This window comes from Musca vetustissima, unplaced genomic scaffold, assembly GCF_032173495.1.
Source record: "Musca vetustissima isolate MV318-11 ecotype Yass unplaced genomic scaffold, APGP_CSIRO_Mvet_v1 utg439028, whole genome shotgun sequence".
Lineage (NCBI taxonomy): Eukaryota > Metazoa > Arthropoda > Insecta > Diptera > Muscidae > Musca > Musca vetustissima.
This window is the reverse complement of record NW_026880768.1, coordinates 4,545-32,122: the sequence shown is the minus strand read 5'-3', so window position 1 is coordinate 32,122 and position 27,578 is coordinate 4,545. Positions and strand designations below refer to the sequence as shown.

Here is a 27,578-nt window from a genome sequence, read left to right as displayed (position 1 = left end):
TGGGGGCCATCCGAAAAAATGGACCTATATTCATAATATTTTGTGGAGAGATTTGGAACATATTAAGAACTCAATTTACCAAATTTCAGCGTATTCGGTTGAAAAACGCGCTCAAGAACCCCAAAATACCGAAAATTGGGGGGTACTCGTATTTTTTGTACGGACATTAAGTACCCAATAAGAACCCAATGTACTAAATTTCAGCGTATTCGGTTGAAAAACACGCCCAAGAACCCCAAAATACCGAAAATTGGGGGGTACTGTTATATGGGAGCTATGCCTAAACGTAGACCGATATATCCCACCGTAGACCGATATATCCCATCTCTATGCAAAATTTTGGCGATCTATCTCAATTCGTTTAGACGCTAGAGTGATTACAACAGACAGACATGGCTATATACTTTATAGGGTCGGAAATGAATATTTCGATGAGTTACAAACGGAATGACAAAATTAATATACCCTCCATACTTGGTGGTATTCTCTTCATGAGTGTTGTAAAATCATTTAAATATGCCTCAGTTTTAGGTTTATCGAAATATTTGATCTGAAAATTGTTTGTTAATGTTCACTCAAACATGATTAATTTATCAAAAATACTAATTTTTGTTTCAATTTAAGTTTTAAATTTCAACATATCCATATTTAGATATATTAATGATTTGAAATAAAATATTTGACACAAAGCACACCATAAATTGATTGATTTAATTAATTAAATCAAAAGACTTAAGACACAAACATGTCAATGCCACTTGTTATATATATGATTTCCTTTAGCGTATTCACATATTTTGTATATAAAAAAAATATTTCACTTTTTAATTACAGAATAACATAACTTACCTTAAAAATCAAATTCTATTTTAGTCCGTCCTTATTAAATCCTCTTTATAACTCTTCCAACGCAAGGTGTTCACTTTTAAAAACAACAACAATTTTCTTATTCTTTCTTTTTCAGCAAATACTTTCAAAACTTCTCACTTGGCACACAGTTGAAAGGAAACTGTTGGCCATGGGCTAAGGTGCAAGGCCTTTATATAGTTCGACAACATTGCTGTGGCATCTGCAGATGCTGCAGCCAATTACCATCACAAGTCTCCATTTGCAAAATTGATAGTAGAATGGCTAGAACAAAACAAGAAACCAAATTATGATTACGATGACAACAACAGCAACAAACAGAACGCAGCCAACCAACCAAACATACCAACCTTATGTAATAGGAGACTATTCACAATTTATAGGCGGCATTCTATCCAGAAACAAGGAATGGAGTAGTTCTTTATTATTTTCCTAGACCAACAGTGCAACTTGCAGCACCGAAGAACAGCATCAATTACAAGTAATTCCAGCTTTTGATAATTTTGTTTCCTCTTTGTTTGTTTGGATTCTTCTTCGGCTGAAGACCTGTATGGAAAGGTAGATGGCAGGGTAAGTTGGCATACCAGTTAAATAGAATAACATGAAAACCAAATCAAAAGAATAAAAGCATTAACCTTTTATAGAAAGAAGGAAGGAAAATAAAAATAACAAGTTATAGCAAGCTTGACCGTGCATGGTGTTTGTTTATATGGTTGGACAAATGTGTGTGTATGAGGTTGGGTGATGGTGATGTTCTAAGTTTACGTCCCCTGTTTTGATAGCTGTTAATATTGCCAGGTTTTCTGTAACGATTACCATCGGGTTAACTCAAATAAAATACCATTTTTGAAAATTTATTGTTAAAAAAATCTCGATTGATTATCCACTGAAAAATGTTGGTTTAACTACTCCAGGCTTGAAAGAGTCCTTGAAAAAAACATTACATAGTCATTGCTAAAAAAATATTTAAAAAAAATCCACGCTTTGAATAGTCCTTCAAAGAAAGGCATTAAAAAAGAATATTTAAAAAAAATCCAGGCTTTGGACAGTCCTTCAAAAAAAGTCATTGCTAAAAATATTTTAAAAAATCCACGCTTTGAATAGTCCTTCAAAGAAATTCATTGCAAAAAATATTAAAAAAACACGCTGTGGATAGATTTTGAAAAATTATTTTTAAATAATACACGCTCCACTTTGGATAATCCTTACCAAATATTATTTTAAACCAGCGAGTGGAGCAGTATAGTCGGGCGGGGACGACCATACGATACCCTACACAACTACCACGGAACTCAAATTTCCTGCGCATGTATATTCCGAGCCTGGGAATATTTCGTGATATTTGCACCCTCTTGCCCGATTAGAGGTAAACAGCACCTCTTCCTCACACTGACATATTTTCCGAATAATACGAGTATTCAGTACAGCTATTGTCCAGATTCCCTTCACCGTGGATTGTGTTTTGATGTTCGGCTTTCATTTGTGGTCTATAGATCGACTCGAAAATAACACAAAAAATTAAGTTTTCGGTCCCCTTCCAAAATTATTATTTGATCATCGCCGAAAATTATAGGAGTTGTCCTTGATCATAACTGGAACATCATGGAACCTTGCAAAGCGATCAGCACTAAGTTCCGCTCTCTAGAGTGATAATGGGTTACTAATTAATATACGAATACGGAGATACCTGTAGATATTTAGGTGTATCTCCCACATCCGAACACATACAACAATATAATCGGTATTAATTTAAAGGTCAACCACTCCTCTTGGATATAATATAAACTTCCCGGGTTTATGTCCTTCAGGGGTAAATATATACGCTATAGAATACAAATTTTGTCATTTTTCACACAAAAGTCATAATCCATTTGACCCGCTAAATATTGACCGATCTTTTGTGAAAAAAGGCATGCTTATTCTTTGGCCTGATCCCCTTCTCCATGGAAAATTTCATGATGTTCGGGCCATTATTGCGGCATCTGGAGCGACCAGAAACGCCGACAATAATTTAGTATTTGGTCCATTTCATCTCCTAAGTATTAACCGATCTTTCCCAAAAACAATAGGGGTCTTCATTGGCCAGAACACATCCAACATGCAAAATTTCGTGAAGATTGGTCCATAACTGTGGCCTGTGTAAACACGATAACAAATTATAATGGACAGATGGATAAACGAACGGACACACATGTCTAGATCGACTCAGCTAGTCGAGATATGACGATCGGTATAATTAAAGGTGGGGTCTAGGACCAATATTTCGCGGCGTTACAAACTTTTGGGGCTGCACAAAGCTATAATACACTGACAACATAGTTGTGTAGAGTATAAAAATCCAATCTTCAGATAGTCCTTGACAAAATCCTTAAAACATATTGCATAAAAAATACTCGATTGTATTACAGCTTAAAAAATGTCAATAATGACCAATAATTTTCCACATACATTCATTAAACATTACTTAATTTTGTGAATTTTTTTTTATAGTTTCCATTACTATGGCAACCCTAATTCCTAGTTAAAACTAGAAAGGCTATTCAGTTGCTATTGAATTAAGTCGACAAAACAGGATCAATTCTTTAGTTGTTTGTCTTCTTTTTTGTTATGCTCAAGAGCATAACAATTCAAGTTTATGGTCAAGCTAGCTGAGACACAGGCTAATTTTAACTTGTAAAGCTGGTAGTTTTTTTGTTTTCTTTTTTTCTAAAACTGGCCTCTGGTCAAATATATCAAATGACAATCTGCATTATCATGATGATGATGATGATGATTATCTCCACAGTACCCGGAATTTATTTGTAAGTGAAAACTTGTATTTTGGATACAAGAAGACCTCCTATCTGCATGTGTGTGCATTTTTAATAGCTACACCCAATGCCCAAGGTAAGTGCTGTGGTTGTGCGACAATTTCTAATAGAATTTTATTGTTTCTATATTTGTGGTCAAAACCACAATCATTGTGGTTTTGTATACAAGAAAGACTTTAACATTGTTTCTTTGTATAACAAATGGAAGCATTTTCTTTGTGGTTAAGATGAAAAGTGTTCTAGCATCGAAGCCCACAGCAATAATTAATGTTGCCATGTCGAATGGAAGCAGGGAGGAATGGGTGTGCTAGGCATTCGTCATTTATATGGTGTGGATGACTTTTCGATAGTATTCATGATATTCATAATAATGACTGTATTAAAAATGATACTCGCGTTTTTTTATTAACACCTAAAAGTAGGCTTTGATTTATAAGATATTGCATGGTCACAGAGATGGAAGTGTTTAATTGCAGTTACAACTAGAACATTTTTACAAAACTATAATCAGATCTTAAAATTTTAGTAAATAAAGTCATGTCTGTCTGTAAATGATAGTTTTCATATAGATTTTATAAATCACTACTCTCTGAGAATTGAGATGTAATTATTCAACATTTATCTACCGAAAAGACTACAAATTTGAAACCCAGATTTTAAACATTATGTTATTAGTAGTATTTTAAGGGGTATCCAGCGTTTTTTAATAATATTTTTTAAAGGGCTACCTAAGCCTGACTTTTTTAAATAAAATTTTTAGGGCCATCTTAATCGTGGATTTTTAAAAAAATTTTTCAAGGCCTATTTTTTAATAATATTTTTTAATGACTATACGAAGGGTGAACTTTTTAAAGAACTTCCAAAACCTCCTACATACCCCAAACCTTCACCCCCACAGTGATCCTAAATCCATGTTTCAGGATTCTAACTCTATCTGTCAACCGCCAATACAAATTTTACCAAATTAAGTACACAGCAGTACCAATTTCCAAAACTTCCTACATACCCCAATCCTACACCCCAACAGTGAACCCAAATCCAAGTATCAGGATTCCAACTCTATCTATCCACAATTCAAATTGTACCAAATTAAGTACACAGTAGTACCAATTTCCAAAACTTCCTACATACCCCAATCCTACACCCCAACAGTGATCCTAAATTCAAGTTTCTGGATTCCAAATCTCTGTGCCCACCCACAATTCAATTTGTACCAATTTAGTACACAGTAGTACCAATTTCCAAAACTTACTACATACCCCAATCCTACACCCCCACAGTGATCCTAAATCCAAGTTTCAGGATTCCAACTCTATCTGTCCACCCACAGCTCAATTTGTGCCAAATTTAGTACAAAGTAGAACCAATTTCCAAAACATCCTACATACCCCAATCCTACACCCAAACAGTGATCCTAAATTCAAGTTTCAGGATTCCAACTCTATATGTCCACCCACAATTCAATTTGTATCAAATTTAGTGCACAGTAGTACGAAGTTCCAAAACTTCCTACATACTCCAATCCTACACCCCACAGTGATCATGACTCCAAGTTTCAGGATCCCAACTCTATCGGTTCACCCACCCACAATTCAAATTGTACCAAATTTAGTACACAGTAGTACAAATTTCCAAAACTTACTACATACTCCAAGTTTCAGGATTCCAACTCTATCTATCTGTCCACCCACAATTCAATTTGTACCAAAATTAGTACAAAGTAGAACCAATTTCCAAAACATCCTACATACCCCAATCCTACACCCCAACAGTGATCCTAAATTCAAGTTTCAGGAATCCAACTCATCGGTCCTCCCACAATTCAAATTGTACCAAATTTAGTACACAGTAGTACCAATTTCCAAAACTTCCTACATATCCCAATCCTACACCCCCACAGTGATCATGACTCCAAGTTTCAGGATCCCAACTCTATCGGTTCACCCACCCACAATCCAAATTGTGCCAAATTTAGTACACATTAGTAGTTTTTTTTTTTAAACTTCCTACATATCCCGATCTTACACATCAACAGTGATCATGACTCCAAATTTTATGAATCTAGCTCTATTGGTTTGCCTAAAATTCGAATTGTACCAAATATAGTACCATTTAGTACCCATGAATTTAAATTGCTTAAACTGAATCCTGACCCCAATCCTACACCCCCACCATGATCCTGACTCCAAATTGCATTGTTTCCGCTCTATCGGATTATCCAAATCCAAATTGTACCAATTGTATAGTACGATTTAGTACTTTTCGTACACATTAGTAAACAATTTTCAAAACTACGTACATATCCCATTCCTACACTCCGACGGTAATTTTAACTTCATATTTCAGGATTCCAGCTCGATTTGTACTTCCAAAATAAATTTGCACCAAATATAGTACCATATAGTACTTTTCGTACACATGAGTCCTCACTTCCAAAACCATCTCCTTAAATGGAACCTACTTCTCAACCTTAATTCGCACTTCAAATTTCCAGTTTTTAGTGCTATCCGCTCACATGCTACGAAATTGTACCAAACATTTTCGTACTTTTCGGATAGTTATAGTTCGAATTTCCCTTTGGTACATCAATCCTACACTCCATCAACGACCTGCAATCCAAATTTTAGACTTCTAGCTCTACCGGTTCGCCAAATACAAATGGTATCACATTTAGTACTTTTCGTACCGTTCTAGTACGAATTTCCCAAAACCCAGCCTTATCTGACATATTTGGACCAAGAGTGACCCTCACCTAAAATTTCAAGATTCTAGCTTCAGCCCTTTCGTCTGCGCGTTGATGAATCGTTAAATCGGTCAATCAATCACTTTACTCTTTATGCATGTCCGTCTGTCCGTCCGTCCATGTATTTTGTTAACAAAGTACAGGTCGCATTTATGATCCGATTTGGATGAAATTTGGCACAGGTCACTTAATTGGCCCAAGCACGAACCCAATTGAAATTGGGAAAAGTCGGTTCAGATTTAGATATAGCTCCCATATATATCTTCGTCCGATTTAAGATAAATGGTGTACCAAAGACCCTATATATCTTTTGAATTGTCGAAATGGATTAGGTCTAGAATGATGTGTGTTAAGTTTCCTGAAAATCGGTTCAGATTTAGATATAGCTCCCATATATATCTTCGTCCGATTTAAGGTAAATAGTGTACCAAAGTCCCTATATATCTTTCGATTTTCACGAAATTTGGAATATCGTACTAAATTAAGTCTAGAATAGTGCACGTTAAGTTTCGTGAAAATCGGTTTGGATTTACATATAGGTCCTATATAAATGTTCGTCCGATTTAATGTAAATGGTGTACCAAAGTCCCTATACATATTTCGATTTGCACAAAATTTGGCATAGTGTACTGAAATGAGTCTGGAGTAATGTGTGTAAAGTTTCCTGAAAATCGGTTCAGATTTATATATAGCTCCTATATATTTTTTCTTCCGATTTTATGTAAATTGTGCACTAAATACCCAAAGTTTGTCCGATTGCCACACAAGTTAATCTCTGCCATTCTCATTGAAATCGGTTCAGATTTTGATATAGCTTCTACATATATATTTTCGTCCGATTTTACACAAAAGTGACAAAATTTTGCACAACGTACTAAAGTTTTGAAATGTGGAAAGTTTTGAAATCGGTTAAGATTTGGATAGAGCTTCTATATATATATTTTCTCCCGAGTTTTGGTAATTTTGTCCCATTGTAAGAAGCAACCCTATATCTGAACAAATGAAAAATTTAGTATAGGTTGCAGAATTCGACGTCTGTTAGCATTCATTCATCTGTTGAATATACCCAAAGTTTTGAAGGGTGTCATATAGTCGGCCCCGCCCCACTTTACTACTTTCCTTACTGTTTTTTTAACAATTTTATTTTTAATGGCTATCCCAAATTTGAAGATTTTTGAATTTCATATGATGTCAATGGAGTAACTGATTTGATCCGATAGATACAAACCGTAATACCCCTGATCAACACCGAAGATGGTATCCATCGGATCTAACCTTCTGGTAGCTCCCGCACAGATGGTTAATATTTTAAAAACTTAATCCATATGAAGAGAATGGTGTATCCGCTTTCGTAAAAAACATATACAACATATAGACCGAATTGTGAATCCCTGATATTTATGTTAACCATAGATTTAGTGCCACTATGGAATAAATAGGTCCATCGTCTTGGTACGACACCAACAAAAATCGGAATTAGTTCATTCTACATCCGACATGTCATAGCTGATGGCAACATCGACTGACCCTTTTTAGTTTTTTAATTAGTTTTAATAACTCCCCCAATTATTTGTTCCTTAGATTTTTTCTTTTTCATAAAGTTTATATAATTATTTATCAGTACTAAATTCGTTAATTTATTATTATTTTTGTTTATAAATAATCATATGATAATTGATATAAATATATTAAAAAATTGATTGTAATTTAAATTATATAAAAAAGGTTATTTCTTATAATAATAAATAAATGGCAGAAGGGTGTGCGTGCAATCCGTCAACTTAATATCTACGGCGTTTCGATAATTTTTTCGAGATCTTATACAATTGTTCAATGTCATAATCATCTAAACGATCCTCTTCGTCGTCGCCATCATCATAACGGTTGGGTGATGCATAATCTTCAGCAATGGCTGTACGCCACATCTGAACAATTTTATCGGCAGCTGAGGCGGTGGCCATCATTGGTTTTGGATGCATTTTATTGGTGCTACGTATCAAACCGGACGATCTCAAGAGGGGAGCTTTACGAGTTTTAGCTTTAATGGGTGTTGTTTCGATATAATCATAGTCATCATACGAAGGAGATTCATCGATAGGGGCTAAACGGGATGCGGCCGATTTAATTACCAATTGATTGCGACTGGGTACAGACACACTGAATGCAGCTGCTTCTTCGGCAGTAACACCAGCTATGGCAGTGGCCTTGGGGGCTGAAACGGCCAAACCATTGCGTCCCGAAAGGGCAACAGCATTGGGTTTGGAGGAGGCTACACCTCCCTGACCAACAATGGAAACACCTGGAAATAAACACAAAAGAATATTTGTTATAAAAATACACGTTTTACTATATGTTGTTGTCCAACTCACCAACTGGCTTTGCCTCAGCCACGGAAGCATCCTTTTTGGGTGGCCCAACTGCCACAGTATCATGTACATCTTCAAAGGGATCTTCTGGAGCAACAGGCAAGAGATCGGACTCATTAAATTGCTGTTCCGTTACCTCATCAATTTTTTCCTCTTCCACTTTCTGTTCTTCAACTGGCGCCTCGACGGTAACGGCATCTTCATCGGTCTTTTCACTTGTTGCAATGGGAGTTTTCTGAGGCATGGCAGCTCCTGACGAATAGGGTTTCAATAGAACACTGAAGTCTTGAATTTTACCCGTTTGCTGCAGCAGAGCCAAACTTTGAGCAGCTTGTCCCAATTCCAAGAGGCTGGCAGCATAGATACGATTATCCTCTTCACTGAAGGTACCCTTCTTTTTGGCCATTTCCTGTATGGCAACCAGACGAGCAGCCGCCAATTGGATTCTATTGAAATCATCAGCAAATGTCACGGTGTTGTCGTGTGCGTTCACAGCAACACTGCTTGACAATGCGGCTGTTGGTCCTTGTCGTGAAATAATCGTAGTTTTGGATGCTGATGTTGCTGCTGCTGTTGATCCACGGCTATTTTGTGAAGAATGGATTCTATGAATTCGGCCATCTTTCAAGTGTATAGTTTGACCCTTTAAACCTCCATAGTATGCCAAGACTTCTTCATTTGGAATACTTCGGTGTCTAATGGACATTTGTGATAATGTTTGTTGTAGGTTTTAGGTGTGCATAATTGGGGCGGTGAGGGTAAGGTGATTCAAAATAAAATATTTGTCATAATGTACCGTTAAAAAGAAAACTAAAGGTTAACTGCTAAGGGTGTGCTATGTAGATAGGTGGATTGTGAGAAGCGTAAGAGAAAAAAGTGTGGAAGGGAAATATCTATACTACAAGGTTTGGAGTTTTTTTTTTACAAGAAATGTTAAAAGGAGTAGGGATATATGAAAAAAATAGAAAGGATTTCCCAGATAATATATTTTTGTTTGTATTTTACAAAGCCGCAAACTAATATTTATATATATGAAAATATATTTATGTTTATGTAAAAATATAATTATTTCTATAATTTTCTATGTATGTACATTTATAATTATCAAATAACGAGGAATTTAAGTCACCGTAGCATCTTTGGCGCACAAAGCTCTTATTCTGACTTTTGTATCCTTTCATAAACGTGGAATTTTTAAATAATATTTTTGCAAGGACTTTCCGAAGAGTGGACTTTTTAAATAATACTTTTTCATGGACTATTCCAAGAGTGGACTTTTTAAGTGATATTTTCTCAAGGACTATACGAAAAGTGGTATTTTTTATAGATTTTTTTTTTTCAAAAACTGTATTTTTAAAAAGTATTTTTCAAGGTCTACCACAAGCGTGGATTAATAAAATAGGCTTGGTAATATACTATCCTGGATGTTTTAATAACTGGAACTATCTGGATGCTTTAAATTGTATAGTGCAATCCTAAGCTTTGATTTTTAAATAATTTTTTGCAGGAACTATCCCTAGTTTGGAATTTTTAATCAATATTTTTAAAGACTATCCCAAGGATGGATTTTTTAATGACTATGTCTAGCTTTAATATTTGGGTGCTTTAAATTGTGTTTTTCAAGGAAAATCCTAAGCTTTGATTTTTAAATATTTTTTTGCAGGAACTATCCCTAATTTGGATTTTGTAATCAATATTTTTAAAGACTATCCCAAGGATGGATTTTTATAAAGGACTATGCCTAGCTTTAATATTGTAAAAATATTTTTTACAGACACCTATTATGACATTTGAATCCTATTTTCGTTTGGTAGGAAAATACCACATATGGTGGACCTACATATATAGCTGATAGTTACATAAGATCTATGGTTAGTATTAATATAAAGGTCTGCCAAGTTAAGACCACACAGGTCCATTCGCTTTATACTATATACTATTATCAAGGAGCACCATCCCTTTTTCGGATTTAATGTAGGTATGCTAAAATTATTAGAGTTTATAATCAACGGATCAAATCGGATGCTCCATATGCTGTTTACAAGCTTTTACAAAAGGGTCTGAGCGATAGGTCTCATTTTCAGATTTCTTTCAGGTTTAGGTAATTTTCATCAACATTTTAACCATTTTTGGAGGAGGTTCCAGAAGGAGTGAATCGATATTCCCCATCTTCAACTTGATTTTCAACATTTTGTCACTTTTCAGGTGCCTTAAGAAGTGGACCAATGGTTGCCGTCTTCGGACTTGATCAATGTTAGGTTAGGTTCGCTTAATTGCTTGATATAAAACTTTCAAAATTGTGAGCCTTTATAGGATATTGAGATGTTCGCACAATTGTTTGATATAAAATTGTCAAAATTTTGAGGAGAGGCTTCATCTAGGCTTGGTAATATTAATTCTCCGCAAAATTTTAACCATTTTGTGGAGGAGGTACCAGAAGGAGTGTATCGATATTCTCATTTTCGAACATTATTTAAGTTTGAAAGAAATATTACGATGTGCAAAGTTCGGATGAGATCGTTTACTCCCTTCGAGAGTTACCGTGTGCCCCAGTTAAACAGACTGGTGACAGATACGGATATGGGAGATATGGGAGTAATTTCAAAACATGAAGGTGTATACACGATTATACACTTATCTGTAAACCTGAAATACTAGCTATGAAAATGAAGCTATGACCTTCCTAAGACCTAAACTGGGACGGGACCTTTATTGGATTTTATATTAAAGTATGGACATATATTAAAATTATTTAATACTCTGAAACCCCGAAGTAGGAACTTTATCGTGATTTCAATAGAGATACGGTTCCTTCTGATCTAGAATACAATCCACAGCAGGAAACCTAACAAAGAATCGGGTTTGAATGACCTAAGATAATTGACCTAAGGAATGTGTTAAACATGATCACATATTCGGCAGGGACTTCTGGTATACAATGGTATACGAAATTCCCTGAAGAGACGAAATGCGGGCGGTGTCCTTGTACTCGGGTTGATATACGGTTTTCCAGTCTCTGAGAACTCGTAACGTCAAATAGAGCAATTTCAGTTACAAAACCTGGCTAAGATCATCAAAATATAGTGGAGGGGTATAGTTTATATTATATTAAAAATATATGTGTATATACATTATACCACAACCTGTAAAAAATAAGTATATATCTACACACTAACAATATGCCGTTCAATTTTATAAAACATTATTTAAAAAAAATAATTTTACAAAATATACAATAAAATGATTTGAACCAATTTTTTGTACACTTTTTTTTAATTTATTAACAATTAGATATTGTTACATTTCAATCGTTTTTTTTTTTTTTTGTTATTTATTTACTTGTTTTAAACAAAAATTCGGATTTAGCTGTCAGTCTCTGTTCAGATGGTCAAATACTTCAAATTTAATTGATTAAATCCAATTCCAAATCGGCTTGGGCATGCGCCTTACCACCAACACCAGCTATGGCCACAGATTCGGGATTGAAATAAACATTTGTAGGTACGCCACGTTTCAGAACGGCCCTAGAAATGGGCGCTGATATGGCGGTACCACCATTACCAACAATTGCCTTGGAATGGGGTTCCAAAATCAAAGACGCCGTTTTCAGAGCTGGCTTTTGTAGTTGTTTACTTTTCCGTTGTCCTTGCTGTTGTTGTTGTTGCTGCTGCAGTTGTTTTTCGTATTGTTGTTGAAGTTGTGAAAAATATGGCAAAAAATATGTACCAAATGGAATTTGTGGTACGTTTCCCGTTGTCGCTGTTCGGCTAATGGCCTCAACTTTTACTTGGGATTTTTTCGTCTTCAATTTAGTTTTTGGTTTTTTATTAATCGGTTTCTGTTTGCTATATCCCACAAGTTCCATGCCAATTGAGGAATATACATGACGACCTGGTACTGGCATTATATCTTCAACAATAAATTGGGGATTAATCTTTTTAACAGCTTCCAATAGGGGTTTGTCATTTAGAAAGTCGGCCTTTCCATTGTTGTTGTTATTGGTGGTGGTTACGGATTTCACTTGTAATTTAGGCGGTTTCGATTTTGTTACAGTTTTAGGTTTTTTCGTTGTTGGTTCTGCTTCACGGTGTTTGGGTTTTATGGTAGGCTCAATGGTTTCAATAGAAGGATTTTGAAAAAATCCAGGTACAAATTGATTACTGGTCGTATAGGCATAACGGGTTAATGGCGAATCATAAAATGCACTATTTAGAACAAAATATGATTGTGTGGGTGCCAAGGCTTGTGGTAGTGGGGAGCCCAACGAAACTATTTGTTGAGGTTGGATTTGTGGGTTTTCATCTTTTTCCACTTTAGTTTTTGATTCACTTTGTTTTAATGTTGTATCCAAATGTGCCGGGGTTAATAGATTTATACCAGGTGCTTGAAAAGCCGTAAAGGGAGTAGAAACAGCTTGAAAGGGCCATGTACGAAATGCAGATGATTGCCAGCTAGATAATATTATTGATTTATAGTTTTTTTTGGAGTGTTATCGTGGTAATCGTCATGATTTTGGGAAAGGATGGAAAAAGGGATATTTAAAGCATTAGTTTAAATATTTACAGCAATTCGAGCATTTCTAAGTTTTTTTAGTACACATTTTTTATGGAAATTAGTAAAATATTTTTTTTTTTACAATGACTAAACGGTGGTTTGGTTATTTACATTTATTTACATCTAAAAACGATTTATTCTTTTCAAATGGAAATACTTTGTATTTTTTATTTTTATTCTCAGTATTTAATACTGTATGTGATATTTGTTTTTGTACGTAAATTGTACAATTGTATTTATTATCCTTACAAATAAAATTATATTGTAAAATAAATAACTTTAAAGACTTTTAGAGAGCTTAAAAGCTTTAGAAACCGCCCTATTTATTTATTGTAAAATACAGTCTGCAATTATGTGTATGAAATCTATTGTCATATTTGAATGTTGTAATCGAGATATAGATCTATAATATCTCTAACCAGTGAGCGGAGCAGTATAGTCGGACGGGGCCGACCATATGATACCCTACATAACTTTCATGAAAATCTAACTTTGTGTGGTTCTATATTCTGATCTTGGGCAATATTTTCACTCTCTTGACCTTCACCGTGGGTTGTGTTGTTATGTTCGGCTTTCAATTGTGGTCTATATATCAATTCGAAAATAAAACCAACAAATTAAGTTTTTGGTCCACTTTATCCCAATATTATTATCTGATTATCTCCGGAAATTATAGGCGCTGTCCTTGACCATACATTTCAAAGCGATCAACGCTATATTTTCGCCCTCTAGGGTGGTAATGGGTTACTAAATAATATTTGAATACGTGAGCACCTGTAAATATTTAAGTGTAACTCCCACATCCGATTACATACGACAATGTAATTGGTATCAATTTCAAGGTCAACCACTCCTCTTGGATATTCTATTAACTTCTTGGGTCTTTGTTCTTCAGGGGTAAATATATACGCTATAGAATGCAAATTTTGTCATTTTTCACACAAAAGTCAGGGTCCATTTGACCCGCTAAATATTGACCGATTTTTATCAAAACATGCATGCTTATTCTCTGGCCCGATCCCCTTCTCCATGCAAAAATTCGCGGGGTTTGGGCCATAATTGCGGCCTCTGGAACGACCAGAAAAACCGACCAAAATAAAGTTTTTGGTCCACTTCATCCCCTTAATATTAACCGACCTTTTCCAAAAAACCATTAGGGGTCTTCATTGACCAGAACCCATCCTACATGCAAAATTTCGTGAAGATTGGTCCATAACTGTGCCGGTATCGTGTTTACAAATTATAATGGACAGACGGACGGACACACATGTCTAGATCGATTCAGCTAGTCGAGATATGACGATCGGTATAATTAAAGGTGGGTATATGACCAATATTTCGCGGCGTTACAAACGTTTGGGGGTTGCACAAAGCTATAATACCCTGACAACATAGTTGTGTAGGGTTTAATTACGCTGTATTGGTATTAAAGGTTTGTGTGGTCGCATCATATATGTATACATGTATATCGATCATCATATTTCAACTATCTATATCGATGTCTCCCCTGTAGTACGAACATATATGTAGGTCCATTTCTGACCAAAGACGACACCAATAATGTTTGATTATGATCGGATAGCATGATGGCTCTTATACGTATATTTCTAGATCGCTCAAAAAAGGATTCTGTCGATTGGTACAAAGAAATTGGGAAATATAATCGCTGTGCTTCGGAAGATGTTTATAAGGTCACCTCAGGTCCAAACGATAATCCAACGAGAATTGTTTGTGCAGGAAACACTCCACGAAGCACTTGGTGATTGGCTGTGACGCTGTACTGATGATTGAGATGCGGTTTTCAGTCTCAGAGAAGTCGTAACGTCAAATAGAGTAACTTCAGTTATAAAACCTGGCTTAGATCTTCCAAAAAATATTGTAGAGCGGTATTGTGAATAGATTTTCCACCTTAGGGACGAAAATGTCAAAGAATTTAAAAAATTTAACTAAAGTATACAATACGCCGATTACTGTACAGTTCAGCTTTCTTCTGTTGTAATACCTGGCTTAAATATTCAAAAATATAGTAGAGCGATATCGTAACTAGGTTTTCCACCTTAGGGACCAAAATGTCAAAGAACCAAGTGTCAAATTTAACCAAATTATACAGAGATGCTTAGAGTACGTGGGTACCTACCTTGCGGCCTTACCCCACGGTGCTGTAAACATCAGTTAATACAAAGCGTCAACCAAAGCCCCGACACCGAAATGCAGATACCAATCGATCATACGTATTTGGACGCGATCACCTCCTTGGATGAGGAGCAGAGCCCATCTAAAACTCCTGCCGTTCTATGGGTCAGGCACCCGTTTGTAATGCAACTCCACACCGAGCCACAGCTCTACCCGCGATTTGGGTATAAATCACATCCAGCACGATGCTCCCCGAAGGGCCAACACCAACTGCCAGGCTAGATCCGCAGACCTAGGGGCCCTGACACCCGTGCTACCGAAACCTTCGGTCACGTTCATAGCCAAAGCTATTACCAGTAGAACACCAAACAGTTCGAGATTGGTCACTTACAATTTGCCGATCACTGTACAGTTCAGCATTATGCGAAACTTGTTGTGCATTAGTTGACCTGTCAGTACAAGAAATTTATAGATCAGCCGCTGCACAGACCTGACTTTTCAGCGAATAGTTTATTTTTATTATCACTCATTAGGACAAAATGGAGTGACCAACGGTTTTCGTCGCCAGAAAATGTTTCTCAATAGCAGTAGAAAAAGTGTTTCGACAATTGGTTTGACCGGATGAGAAAGTGTATATTTATTAGGTCAGAAAAATATATAGTAATCTTCGTATATCAAGAAATGGATCTATGTTGGTAATTACATAAGTGAAGGGAAGGGATTAACGGAGGCTGTGTTATCCTTCAGGGACCTCCAAAATATACAAAAATCAAACGGTTTTGTTATATGTTTGGGACTTCGTATGTATTTCCAAAGACTCCGCCACAAGTACCTACTTGGCTAGTTTTTTAGTCAATATAAAAATTCTCCAGATGAAATTTATCCGATGCGCCTGACATTGTAATAAGTAGACCTCGATTTTTTTTAGTTTTCTTTTCTAGTTTTTAAATATTTGCAATAATAATTTATCAATTCGGTTTTAATAGAAATACCATTTGTTAGTTAATAAAATATGCAGAAAATCGAGGTTTTCTAATAACAACCTCATGATAATAACATAAAAGTGATATGAGATAGCGCCATCCAGAAGCAACATTAAATAATTTGAGGACACCGACCACTGCACACAATTCAGGCGGTGTTGTATTTAGACAACGATAGTTGGCAACCCTTTCAGGCAATAACATATCTCCGCCACAACATCCTACATAGTTAATTTTATTTTGGAATGAAATGCATACGAAGCCTCTCGCATTTTTTAGTTTATCAACCGATTGAATACTTACATTTTAAGTAGAATTTAATTATTTAAATGTGATATGGATTAGTTTAAATATCGACAGTAATCATTCATCAATTTCGTTTTTAATGAAATACCATTTGTTCGTCAAAATAAGAATATTTCCATTTTATAAAAAATGCAAAAAATCGAGGTCTTCTAAAACCAACCTCAGCATTAACTTCAGCACATGAGAAAAACATAAAACTGATAAGAGATAGCGCCACTCAGAGGAAAATTGCAGCGCTATATAAGCAAGGACACCAACCACTGTACACAATTCAAGGATGATTTGTTTCTAGGCAACGATAGATGGCAGTCCCATCAATTATATATCAAGCTTTAATAAAAACATTGAGAACACTCCTCCTACTTATAGGAGTGAATACTACATTGTATAAGCCCTATACTCCCAACATGATAGAAAAAACATGGGGTGGTCCACATCTCACCACACTCATACCTGTCTTTTTTATCTCTGCCTCTAATTTTTAATCTTAGTCTTCAATAAAAGTTTTCCAACACATTTTCATTTGTAAATTATCCATAGAAGTGACATAACACTCCTTTATTATTTTGAATATTTTTTGTATAAATAAATGTTTTAAATTAAATAAACTTAAATAATACTATAGAGTTAAAAAATAAAATTGAGACTTACAAACTAACAGTACATTTTAAATAATTTCTACTAAATTTTACATTTTTTTTTTCAATATTTCTTGTAAACTCAACAAATCCAAGAAAATGGCTATTCTATTCTATTTCCACACCATCCATAGTACCGGGAGCATAGTAGACTGTCGGCCCAGTGGCCACAATACGTCCTTCGCGTGGTATCATTTTTGTTTTGATATCAGTACGTTGCAGGGCATCCTTCAGATCAACATTGGCTGGTATGGCAATAACTTTGGTACCGGGACCAGCTATTGTTAGGCTACGTGGATGGGTGAGAGCATAACCACCGGGGCCAACAATGGCAGTACCACCACTACCCGCGGTGGCAACACCACCAGGACCGGCAATGGCAATACTACCCTTACGCACCTTCAGTTTTTGTATAATAATGCCGCCCTGTTTGAGGGCTTCTTTTTGGGTTTCCTGCATGTGTTTAATGGGTTGATGTTGTCCCAAGAATTTCTCTTCGACTGGTTCCTCGGAGGACGGTGTGGATTCTTTGTCATCGGAGGCATCGGAATCTGTGCTAATATTTTCATCATCCCATTTATAGTCGGAGTCCATATGATCACTTTGGTAGGTGGGTTGAGCAATAAATACCGGTGGTCTACCATTGCCAGTTGGGGCGGGCACCAAAGTATAATAGAATTGTTGTTGCTGTTGTTGACTGGCGGGTGGCATTTGTAGGGCGGTACTTTGAAGCAGAGGGAAATCAGTCACAGCTTGTTGGGGTTTATTGTTGTTATCCGGTCTAAAGGGTAAACGGAAAATATTCTGAAACGCGGTCTTAATGGCATTGGAGGTGGCATTATTAATATTGTTGATGTTGTTCTGAATATTGGATTGTAGTCCCAAGAGGGGATTTACAAATGCCGGTCGATTTTTCATGGAATTTTGATTGCCATTATTATCCACTCCTTGGTTATTGTCGGCATTGCCTGTGGGAGCCGTGGCTGGTTGGTTCGACAAATATACAGGTGAGCTTACAGCCAGAGGCTGATTGTTGGGTCGTCCATTGCCAGGTTTTTGATATTGTGTTTGTTGCAGTTGTTGTTGTGCTTGCTGAGGTGGTTGGGCAATTTGTGTCTGCTGCAATTGTTGTTGTTGATGCTGTTGCTGATTATGTTGTACGGTATTGGGTGCAGGCGTTACTTTAATTACCGAGGCCGATGTCACCGACAACACTGACTGTCCCTCACCCTTAATTGGCTTAATACGCTTCCTGATAATAGTTGCCGAACTTGAAGCATTTACAAAATTACCACTACTGGTGGTCTGGGTATTGGTCTGCAGTTTGAAAGGACGATTTGCCAACTTCTCCTCCCTCGATGAGGTTTCCGTGGAATTGGCATCCATGGCTTCAATACTGTTGCCACCATTATTCTTGGCCATAACTTCTTGTGGCAAAAACAACAAATGATATTTGGGTGAGGATTTTACTTTCTGCACATGCGCCGAAGAGGAGGAGGCGGAGGTTTTCGTTTTACCATAGAAATGATCAATGTCTCCCACGATTTTGTAGCCCTTAATTTTATATTCTTGGGGATTGTGTTTTTGAATATATTGTTGTTTGTTGTTTTTGTACAAACGTACCGGTATGACAAAATGGGTGGGCAACAATTTCTTTTCCTCGGCTGTTTGGGGTTTTGGTACCTCGACACGGTGCGGATGGAAATATAATTTATTGGGTTTGGTCAAAGGCTTTGTTGTGGGTTTAGCTGTTGTGTTTTCATTCAACTTTGTCAAGTTGGCTTTTGTAATTTCAATTTTGGAATTTTGATTCTTATTTGTGAAATTGGCTTTGGTATTTTCCACTTTCGTCTTTTGATTCGATTTCCTTACCGGTGGCTTATTGTATTCACTTGCCTTATGTTCATGTTGGCCATCGAATTTAACTGCCCTAATCGAAGGCAGTAGCAATGTCTCACCATGGCTACCGGTTACTTGTGGATTTTGTGCATGAAACGGTTGATAACCAGTATTGGGGAATAGATATTGTGATGAGTCCAATATGGCTGGTGTCCGGGAATGATCTGATTTTTTCACATAACCCAAGGCCTGATTGATTTTTTCAATTTCTTCCAATATCCTTTTGGCCTCATCGGTTTTGCTTGTATTTTGGCCACCAAGACGCCGGAAATCATCCAATTCTTCAGGGAATTTAATGAGTCGTTGCTTTTCAATTCTGCAAACGAAATGTTGAAGTGAAGTTTTTGTTTTAGGCTTTTGCTTGAATTGAGTTTATTTATGGGTGGGATTTTTGTTTATTTTATTTTCTTATATACTATATAAAATGTGTTTTTGGCGGTATTGAGAAAAACAGCTTAAAAGCTTTCTAAAAGTTTCATGAATTATTCGGATTTCATTTAATAAAACCTAACAGTTATTTAAAAACTTGTTTTCTAATTTAATTCGACCACATCATGAACATATTTTTAAAATAAATCTCAAATTAGATTTATTCCAGCTTACAGCTGAACAATTGGAAACACACCAATTGTTCAGCTCAACCAGAACTTGACAATTTCGAGACATAAATCTAAAGAAAAATTCTGAAAATGTAGATAGGTAACTCACGTAAAGCAAGTTGAGAAAGTACAGACACAAAATATTCTGACTCATGGTTTGAAACATTTATGTTTCAGTAGTAGGAAAAAGTCGGAAGAAAGAATGACGTGCTTCTTCCGCATATCCGAAAGGTCCCGTATCGTAGGACCAAAAGTTTTCTTCAAAAGGCAGAAATGTCAGGGATGCAAAGCAAAATATTTGCCAGCATGGAATGAAAGGATTCATTTTAGACCCACTCCTAAAATATTCCAAAACCTAAATCCATACTGGATTTAGAAGTCTCCAACTGCTATGAATAGTACACAGGATCGAAAAGTTTTACTAACACATGGGCCAAATATCCCGGATCTACGGCAAACATATTTAATTCCTGTAGCCGTTTTCCAAACAATAATTCTCATTGGCCCCTCAATACATTTGCTATTAATAATACCCTGAAATGTAACGTATAACATACAATTCTAAGATCTCCGGACCCAAGGTTCGAAACTTTATTAAAAATGTATCCAGATCCATTATTAAAATATTTCAGGCATCGTGGCTAACCAGGTCTCCAATGAATAGAATCCAAGCATAGAAGAATGGCTAACCAGGTCTCCAATGAATAGAATACAAGCTTAAACATTTGTAGGCACATGCCTACAGAGCTCAGGGCCGTAGTCTAAACCTCAAACGGTATCTCTTATGTTGGAACCATGATTAACACGGTTCAGAGACAAAGCTAGAAAATAACGAAACCATGGCGAAATATTACATAATTTAAATTGATCTTTTATAAATAGAGCATAGGATTGAACATTTTCAGACTAGCCCTAGTCCCTGATTTACCTCCGATCTTTTATGCAGCATTACGAAACCTTTCGGAAACTCTTTTATAGGTTTAGTTCAGTTCAGGTTATGATGTTCTTCAGATCCTTTTTAGGACGAAGATTTTCTACAGAGCTTTTTGAAATAGAAGATCTTTTGCAGCCCTTCCAAGAAAGGAAGACTTTGAGCAGCAGTTAAGGGATAAAATAACTTATGTTGTCCTTTGACAGATCATATAAAGATAGAGGACTTCAGGGCTTCCATTGATGAAATACATAATGTAGGTTTTATCGCAGATTCATGTCTACGATCTGTAAACCATTTAAATTTTGAAACTGAAAATCGATTAAGACATAAAATAACACCAGAAAAAAATTGACCTTCGATTTATATTCCAAGGTTCGAGAATGTTGTAAAAAAACAACAATCAAATAGTCTCTCCCAGTTCTCGGCCAACGTTGATGGTATTAACCAAATATAATTTGCATATTTCAAATATTTAAAAATACAACTCGAAATTCTATGAAAAATAAAATTATTTTTTAACTAATTATGAATGCATGCTACATACATATCGACAGTGAGACATGAATTTCTCTTTTACTAAACACAGACACATAAACATACATATGGCTAACATGCATTTTACATATCTCAAAATATGTAATCTAGAAACAGAAAAGTAGAGGAAAGTAAAAGTGACAGGCAGGCAAACAGACAGACAGATGGCGAGAGATAGAAATGTATGATGAGAGAAAGAAATTAATGATTTAACAACAACAACAGAAATTAAATGATTTATTTTATTTTGAAATTTTGTTAAAAGGCTATGCTCGAAGCTAGATGTTGAAAGATAGACAGACTTGCTGATAAATGATGCAAATGCAGAACAACATACGAATAGACTTGGCAGAAATACAATCAGCTGTTGCTACTTACTCAATCAAAGCATCTGTGGCATCATTGGTGTTGGATGATTCTTCCAATGGTTTCAAGGCGACTTGTCCCACTAAACCACAAATTAGTGTTATCTGAAAATGAAGAAGAAGAAGAAAAAAATGACAAAAATGAAAATGAAATTAGTCAACTTTCTTTGGTAAAAAAAAATAAAAAAGCACACACACATACTAATAAATTATTCTTAAAAACCACATTTCTAATGAAAGTAAAAATCTGTCATTAACACTAAACATTTTCTGTTGGCCATCAATGAAGTTCGTTTTTTTTTGGTTGGTAAGCTCCTCTGGCAATTAGCAGGTAAACAATTATGTTTTCAGTTTATGTCTTTAAAAAATATTTGTTGTTGTTTTTTGTTGAAGAAAAAAAAAACACAAATATTTTATTCAGATCAACAATTATTATCTTTGTAGATGTTCGACGGGGCAAAGCTGTTAAAGTAAACACACATAATTATGAAATGAAATTATATGGCCCACATATTGTCAAGACGAAATGAAAGTTCAAGTTCTCGCATTTCAGCTTAATTAATATTCTGTAAGAGATTTCATATAGCCATTGGCTGGATCACACCTCATTTGAAATTTGCACAGTGGTTTTGGAGGAGGAATAATGAAGTGGTGATATTTAATTTTTTACTACATGTGAGACACCACCACTATAACAAAAATTCAAAAAAAAAAAAAACAATATTTCAATGTACAAAGATGGAAAATAATTGGGATAATCGGATTTAAAAGTTATAAAAATGTTGATTCTATCTAATGTTTTTAATGCGGCATTTACATTCGAATTTTTTACCGGGTTAACCTACTTTATGTGCATATATTTAATGGAATAGACAATTCAATTGGGTTAACCAAATCCGGTACAATGTAAACGAACTTTAAACCCAATTCGAATCGAAAAACGGCTCCTAAATCCGTAAAATACCGACAATAGGTGGATATCGTTATATAGGGGCTAAGCCTAAAGCTGGATTAATATTGATTATATTCTCTAGGGACATTGCGAAGCCAATGAGAACCGAAAATATGAAATTATATCCAATCGCTTGCAAACCTTGTCCAAAATACTTAAAAACAATGTGTCTCAAAATTGATAATAGCTTTCCAGGGAATTTCTCCCCATAAGAAATGTAGTAGCTAAATAGCAGCCAAATTGGTTGACCGTAAATGTCCTCTATATAGGCTAAACGCTGATCAATGTAGCAAATCTTCGAACATGACTGCCCTGAACACAAAATACGAGTCGTATCACATTTTAATTTTCTCTCGATCCGTTCGAGAAGAACAACTTCATCGTACAACCAGTGTACGATATGTGGTGTTAGTCCACAACTCTTCTTCATTGCAAGAATACAGTTATATTTCGTCCACCCGATGGGATGTTCCACTAATGAGCACGACCACATCATCAGCGTTTCCACGACAGAGGGGTCTATGATCCGAAGGGGCTGTTACAAAAACAACCACATCATAATCATAAGCCATTACCTTATTTCGGAGTATGTCGAAGTTCACAAAAAATTCGCCGGAAGCAAAAAAGGGGGTGTGAGGTGTGAAGTCAAATTTCCTCATGGAACTCTGTCCAATGTTTGCTTTGATTATTCTGCCAATAAGTTTTACAGCATTTAAATTCCCTGTGCCACTGCCCAGCCTTTTCAAGCTTCCCAACAAAATTCGTAGGAAATTACACATTTCGCGAATTAATCGACGTATGATGGTGTGAATGGAAAAAACTGAAGGACTTCACGAATAAAACAGCATTCCTATATGATTAAGGAAATTTAAAGATGACTTCTTCTCCTCAGGATCGCAGCTTTATAGCATCTGCTCCAGGAGATTTATTTCTACATGATTAATAGCGAAATATCAGTCCTAGTCATAATCGTCATATCTCGACTAGCTGAGTCGATCTAAACATGTGTGTCCGTCCGTCCGTCCGTCTGTCCATTATAATTTGTAAACACGATACAGGTCACAGTTATGGACCAATCTTCACGAAATTTTGCATGTACGATGGGTTCTGGTCAATGAAGACCCCTATTGTTTTTGGAAAAGATCGGTTAATATTTAGGGGATTAAATGGACCAAAAACTTTATTTTTGTCGGTTTTTCTTGTCGCTCTATAGGCCGCAATTATGGCCCAAACACAGCATGGAGAAGGGGTTCGGGCCAGAGAATAAGCATGCAGGTTTTGATAAAGATCGGTTAATATTTAGTGGGTCAAATGGACCCTGACTATTGTGTGAAAAATTACAAAATTTGCATTCTGGGGCGTATAGATTTACTCCTGAAAGACATAGACCCGAGAAGTTGATAGTGTATCCAAAAGGAGTGGTTGGCCTTTAAAGTTATACCAATTATATTGTCGTATGTAATAAGATGTGGAAGTTACACGTAAATTTTTACAGGTGCTTACGTACAGCGATATTATTTAGTAACCCATTACCACACTAGAGGGTGATTTGAAATTTTCCATGAGATTCCAGTTGTGGTAAAGGACAACGCCTATAATTTTCGGTGATGATCAGATAATAATTGTGGGATGAAGTGGACCGAAAACTTATTTTTTGTGTTTTTTTTTCGATTTGATCTATAGGCTACGATTATAACCCGAACTTCACAACTGTGAAGGGTATTTGGACAAGTAATTAGAAGGTGCTGTTGACCTCTAATCGGGCAAGATGGTGCAACTATAACGAACTATTACCCAGGCTCGGAATAAAAATCCGAAAAAAGATAGAGTTCTGTGGTAGTTGTGTAGGGTATCGTATGGTCGGCCCCGTCCGACTATACTGCTCCGCTAACTGGTTTTATTTTATTTTATGGGTTCTCACGATGATGGCTCGTCATTTGTCATTCCGTTTGCAACACATCGAACTATTCACCGGAGGCCCCACAAAGAATATATATTTCTTATCTGTTCTATGGCGATTTACGCATGTCCATCTGTCTGGCTGTTGAAATCTCAATAGAGATCGCAATATTTAAGATAGAGCTCTAAAATTTTGCACAGACATTGCTACTACTCCTAGGATGTTTGGTATTTCAAATGGAATATATCGGTCCAAGTTTTGGTGTAGCCCCCTTATAACGGTACCCCCAATATTCGATATTTTGGCGGATTTTGGACAAGCTTTTCTACCAAATTGGATGAAATTTGGTACTTTGGGTTCTCATTGTATAGCCCATCTCCATACCAAAATTTATTAATATTGACAGAAGCTTCAGGATAGCCCACATATGGCGGGTATCCCCAATATTCGGTATTTTTGGGATTTTGGACACGTTTTCCAATTGAATTGGCTGTAATTTGGTATTTTGGGTTGAATAACACACTCGCTTACCAAAAAAAAAATATGAATATTGACCTACGTTTAAGGGTAGCCCCCATAATATGATAACCTCCAATATAGGGGGTTTTGACACGTTTTTCAATCAATGAGTCTTACTACTAAAAATATCAATACTGATCCCCATTTTATTGTAGGTCCATGTAACGGTAGCCCCACTATTCGATATTTTGGGAATTTCAATCATTTTTTTCTCGCTATGTTCAAGGTGCTATCATAACATGAGTTTTCTCGTAATGTCATCTCGTAGTGTCATCCTCATGCTGGAGGGTAAAAAAGGCCCGTCGGGCGGAACATAACACCGTTTATACTGGTTTGATAGTTATGTTGTCTTTTATCTCAAGTGAGCTTTTTTAGGATAGTATGTATTTTAACACTTATAATATCACTGTGCAAAAAATGTCTTTCTGTCTTTCAAATCTTTGAAAAATGCAAATGAATGAAATGAAAATTTCTACATGACAACAAAAAATAACCGAAGAAAAAAAATCATTAAGAATTTAAGAGACAACCCGTTTTTTGATGTATTCAAACATTAATTGGGTTCGTTGATGTGAATGTTGTGTTAGGGGGCCACAGTTTTGTTTGAAGAATTTCGATTGTGACGCAGCTTTCTAGAAATGCGGTCAAGTATTGCGGATATTTTTTGGTGCCATTTTTTCTTCTGTTCTGTTCACCTTCTTTTCTGGCATGCGAGATAAAACCAAAGAGAATCATAAAAACGCAACCGCACAAATTTGACTACTTTTGTATTGTTTTGGGGATTTTTATTATTTATTTTGAAAACAAAAACAGTTATTCTTTACAATTTATTATAAATATTGACATGTAAATGTCTATAGAATTTGGGGTGCTGCCGCTTTTGTTTAATCCCTGATTGATGATCTTTTGAAACAGAAATGAAATGGAATTAAGTGATAAAAAGATTGTAATGGTGTTGATATTTTCGGTGTTATGCTGAGATTTGTATGAGGCGGATTAAAAAAGCGATTAAAAAAATGTCACCATTTGTGGATTTGTTGTTATGGATTTATTTATGATGTGAAATTCTTGAGCAAAAGATTAATGTTGTTTAATATATATATATTAATATATATATATATATATATATATGGCTATAAAGACTGACTCACACATGGACAATCAGTTGCAGTAAAAGTCTTACAATTTTGTAGGAGGATGAGTGAAAGCGTGAGGCATAGCACGATTTTTAATATTGGTAAAAATTAAATGAGTAATGGGGAATGTCTAGAACTTGAAATGTGTTTATATAGATACAAAGATTCAAATATTATGAAATGTCATTGACTTTCTGGAAACGTGCAGAAGTTACTACTAGCTCAACGATATCTAGAATCTTTTGTATATTCCGAGTATTATAATACAATTTACCTTACCATTTTTATTGGGCGATCTTAGGTATATAGACACTGACATTTTTAGATGGTGAAAGTGTTTATATATAAAAGATTCAACATTCATTGTTGTAACTGTTATACACTGATATAACTCCTACAACCATAGCCTTCAGTATCCTACAAAAGTTAGTTGGGATAGGTTTTCGTGGCCAGAATTGGTCCTAGACGCACTTATTAGTATACCGATCTTAACCAGCTGAATTAACCGAGAGCGGTATACATAAAGGTGGATTCCCACAGAAAATCTTCAATTAGTCCCTAAATTTTTTATTTAGCCACTATATAATCGATTTCATAAATTAATTGAACTTCGTGTAAAGTGTCGATGTTTAATTAATGAGTGTAATAAATTTTGCTATGCTGATTATGTCGGCATATTTTATATCATCCACCATAGGGTGGAGAGTATATTAAAATTGACACTATCCTTGCAGCACATCGAAATGTTCATCTTAGACCTCATAAAACTTATATGGGAAAGTACAAAAATATTTTAAATTCCTTGAAACTGAGGTATGCAGGGTTATAACTCGCGAAATATGAACATATTGCAAATAATTTAAATTCATTTCTACAAAATGAAGTGTTCTTGTAAAAATCTTAAAATATTGCTAATAAATAATAGGTTGCGTGGAAGCTGTGATGGTGGCATTGTAAAAAAATGGGTGAAAATGTGTTGAAGCCAACGAGTTTTTTTGTGTTCCCTCCTGATTTGTGGCTAAACTACACGACGCACGCACATGTGATCAGTGACTAAGTTGCAGAATACCCCATGGACAATATGATTCTAATATATGATTTTTCGATATAATCACTGCATCCACCCAAAATGGATGCTGACATTTTGAAGCCGGGTTTTTGGTGTTTTTTGAATTTTTCTTATAATTAGGACGCGCATTCAGATAATGGACTAAACTAATTATAGGATTGTAGAACTCGTGATTTTGCTTCTTTTAGTGTATATCTCATGAATGTGCTCACCGTAGCTTCTTTGCAATTGGGTTCCAAAGTCGAAAATTTGGTGCGAAAATTTTTATAAA

General features: G+C 35.7%; 3 protein-coding genes across 3 annotated transcripts; all 3 read right to left on the bottom strand.

Moving 5' to 3' along the window:
• Nucleotides 1–8,201: 8,201 nt before the first annotated feature.
• LOC133326589 (uncharacterized) lies at nucleotides 8,202–9,492 on the bottom strand. Its single transcript, XM_061535218.1, has 2 exons — nucleotides 8,790–9,492; nucleotides 8,202–8,719 (listed from the first exon to the last, which is right to left on the bottom strand). The coding sequence occupies exons 1-2, from the start codon at nucleotides 9,490–9,492 to the stop codon at nucleotides 8,202–8,204; spliced, it is 1,221 nt and encodes a 406-aa protein (XP_061391202.1).
• A 2,697-nt stretch (nucleotides 9,493–12,189) lies between these two features.
• Nucleotides 12,190–16,660, bottom strand: LOC133326588 (uncharacterized). The gene is made up of 2 exons (XM_061535217.1): nucleotides 16,588–16,660; nucleotides 12,190–13,169 (listed from the first exon to the last, which is right to left on the bottom strand). The coding sequence occupies exons 1-2, from the start codon at nucleotides 16,658–16,660 to the stop codon at nucleotides 12,190–12,192; spliced, it is 1,053 nt and encodes a 350-aa protein (XP_061391201.1).
• Nucleotides 16,661–17,508: 848 nt separating this feature from the next.
• LOC133326587 (uncharacterized) lies at nucleotides 17,509–21,836 on the bottom strand (the record flags this gene model as incomplete). Its single annotated transcript, XM_061535216.1, has 2 exons — nucleotides 17,509–19,615; nucleotides 21,745–21,836. Coding segments are annotated over 2 exons (2,199 nt in total), but the record flags the coding sequence as incomplete, so codon positions are not given.
• Between the last annotated feature and the right edge of the window lie 5,742 nt (nucleotides 21,837–27,578).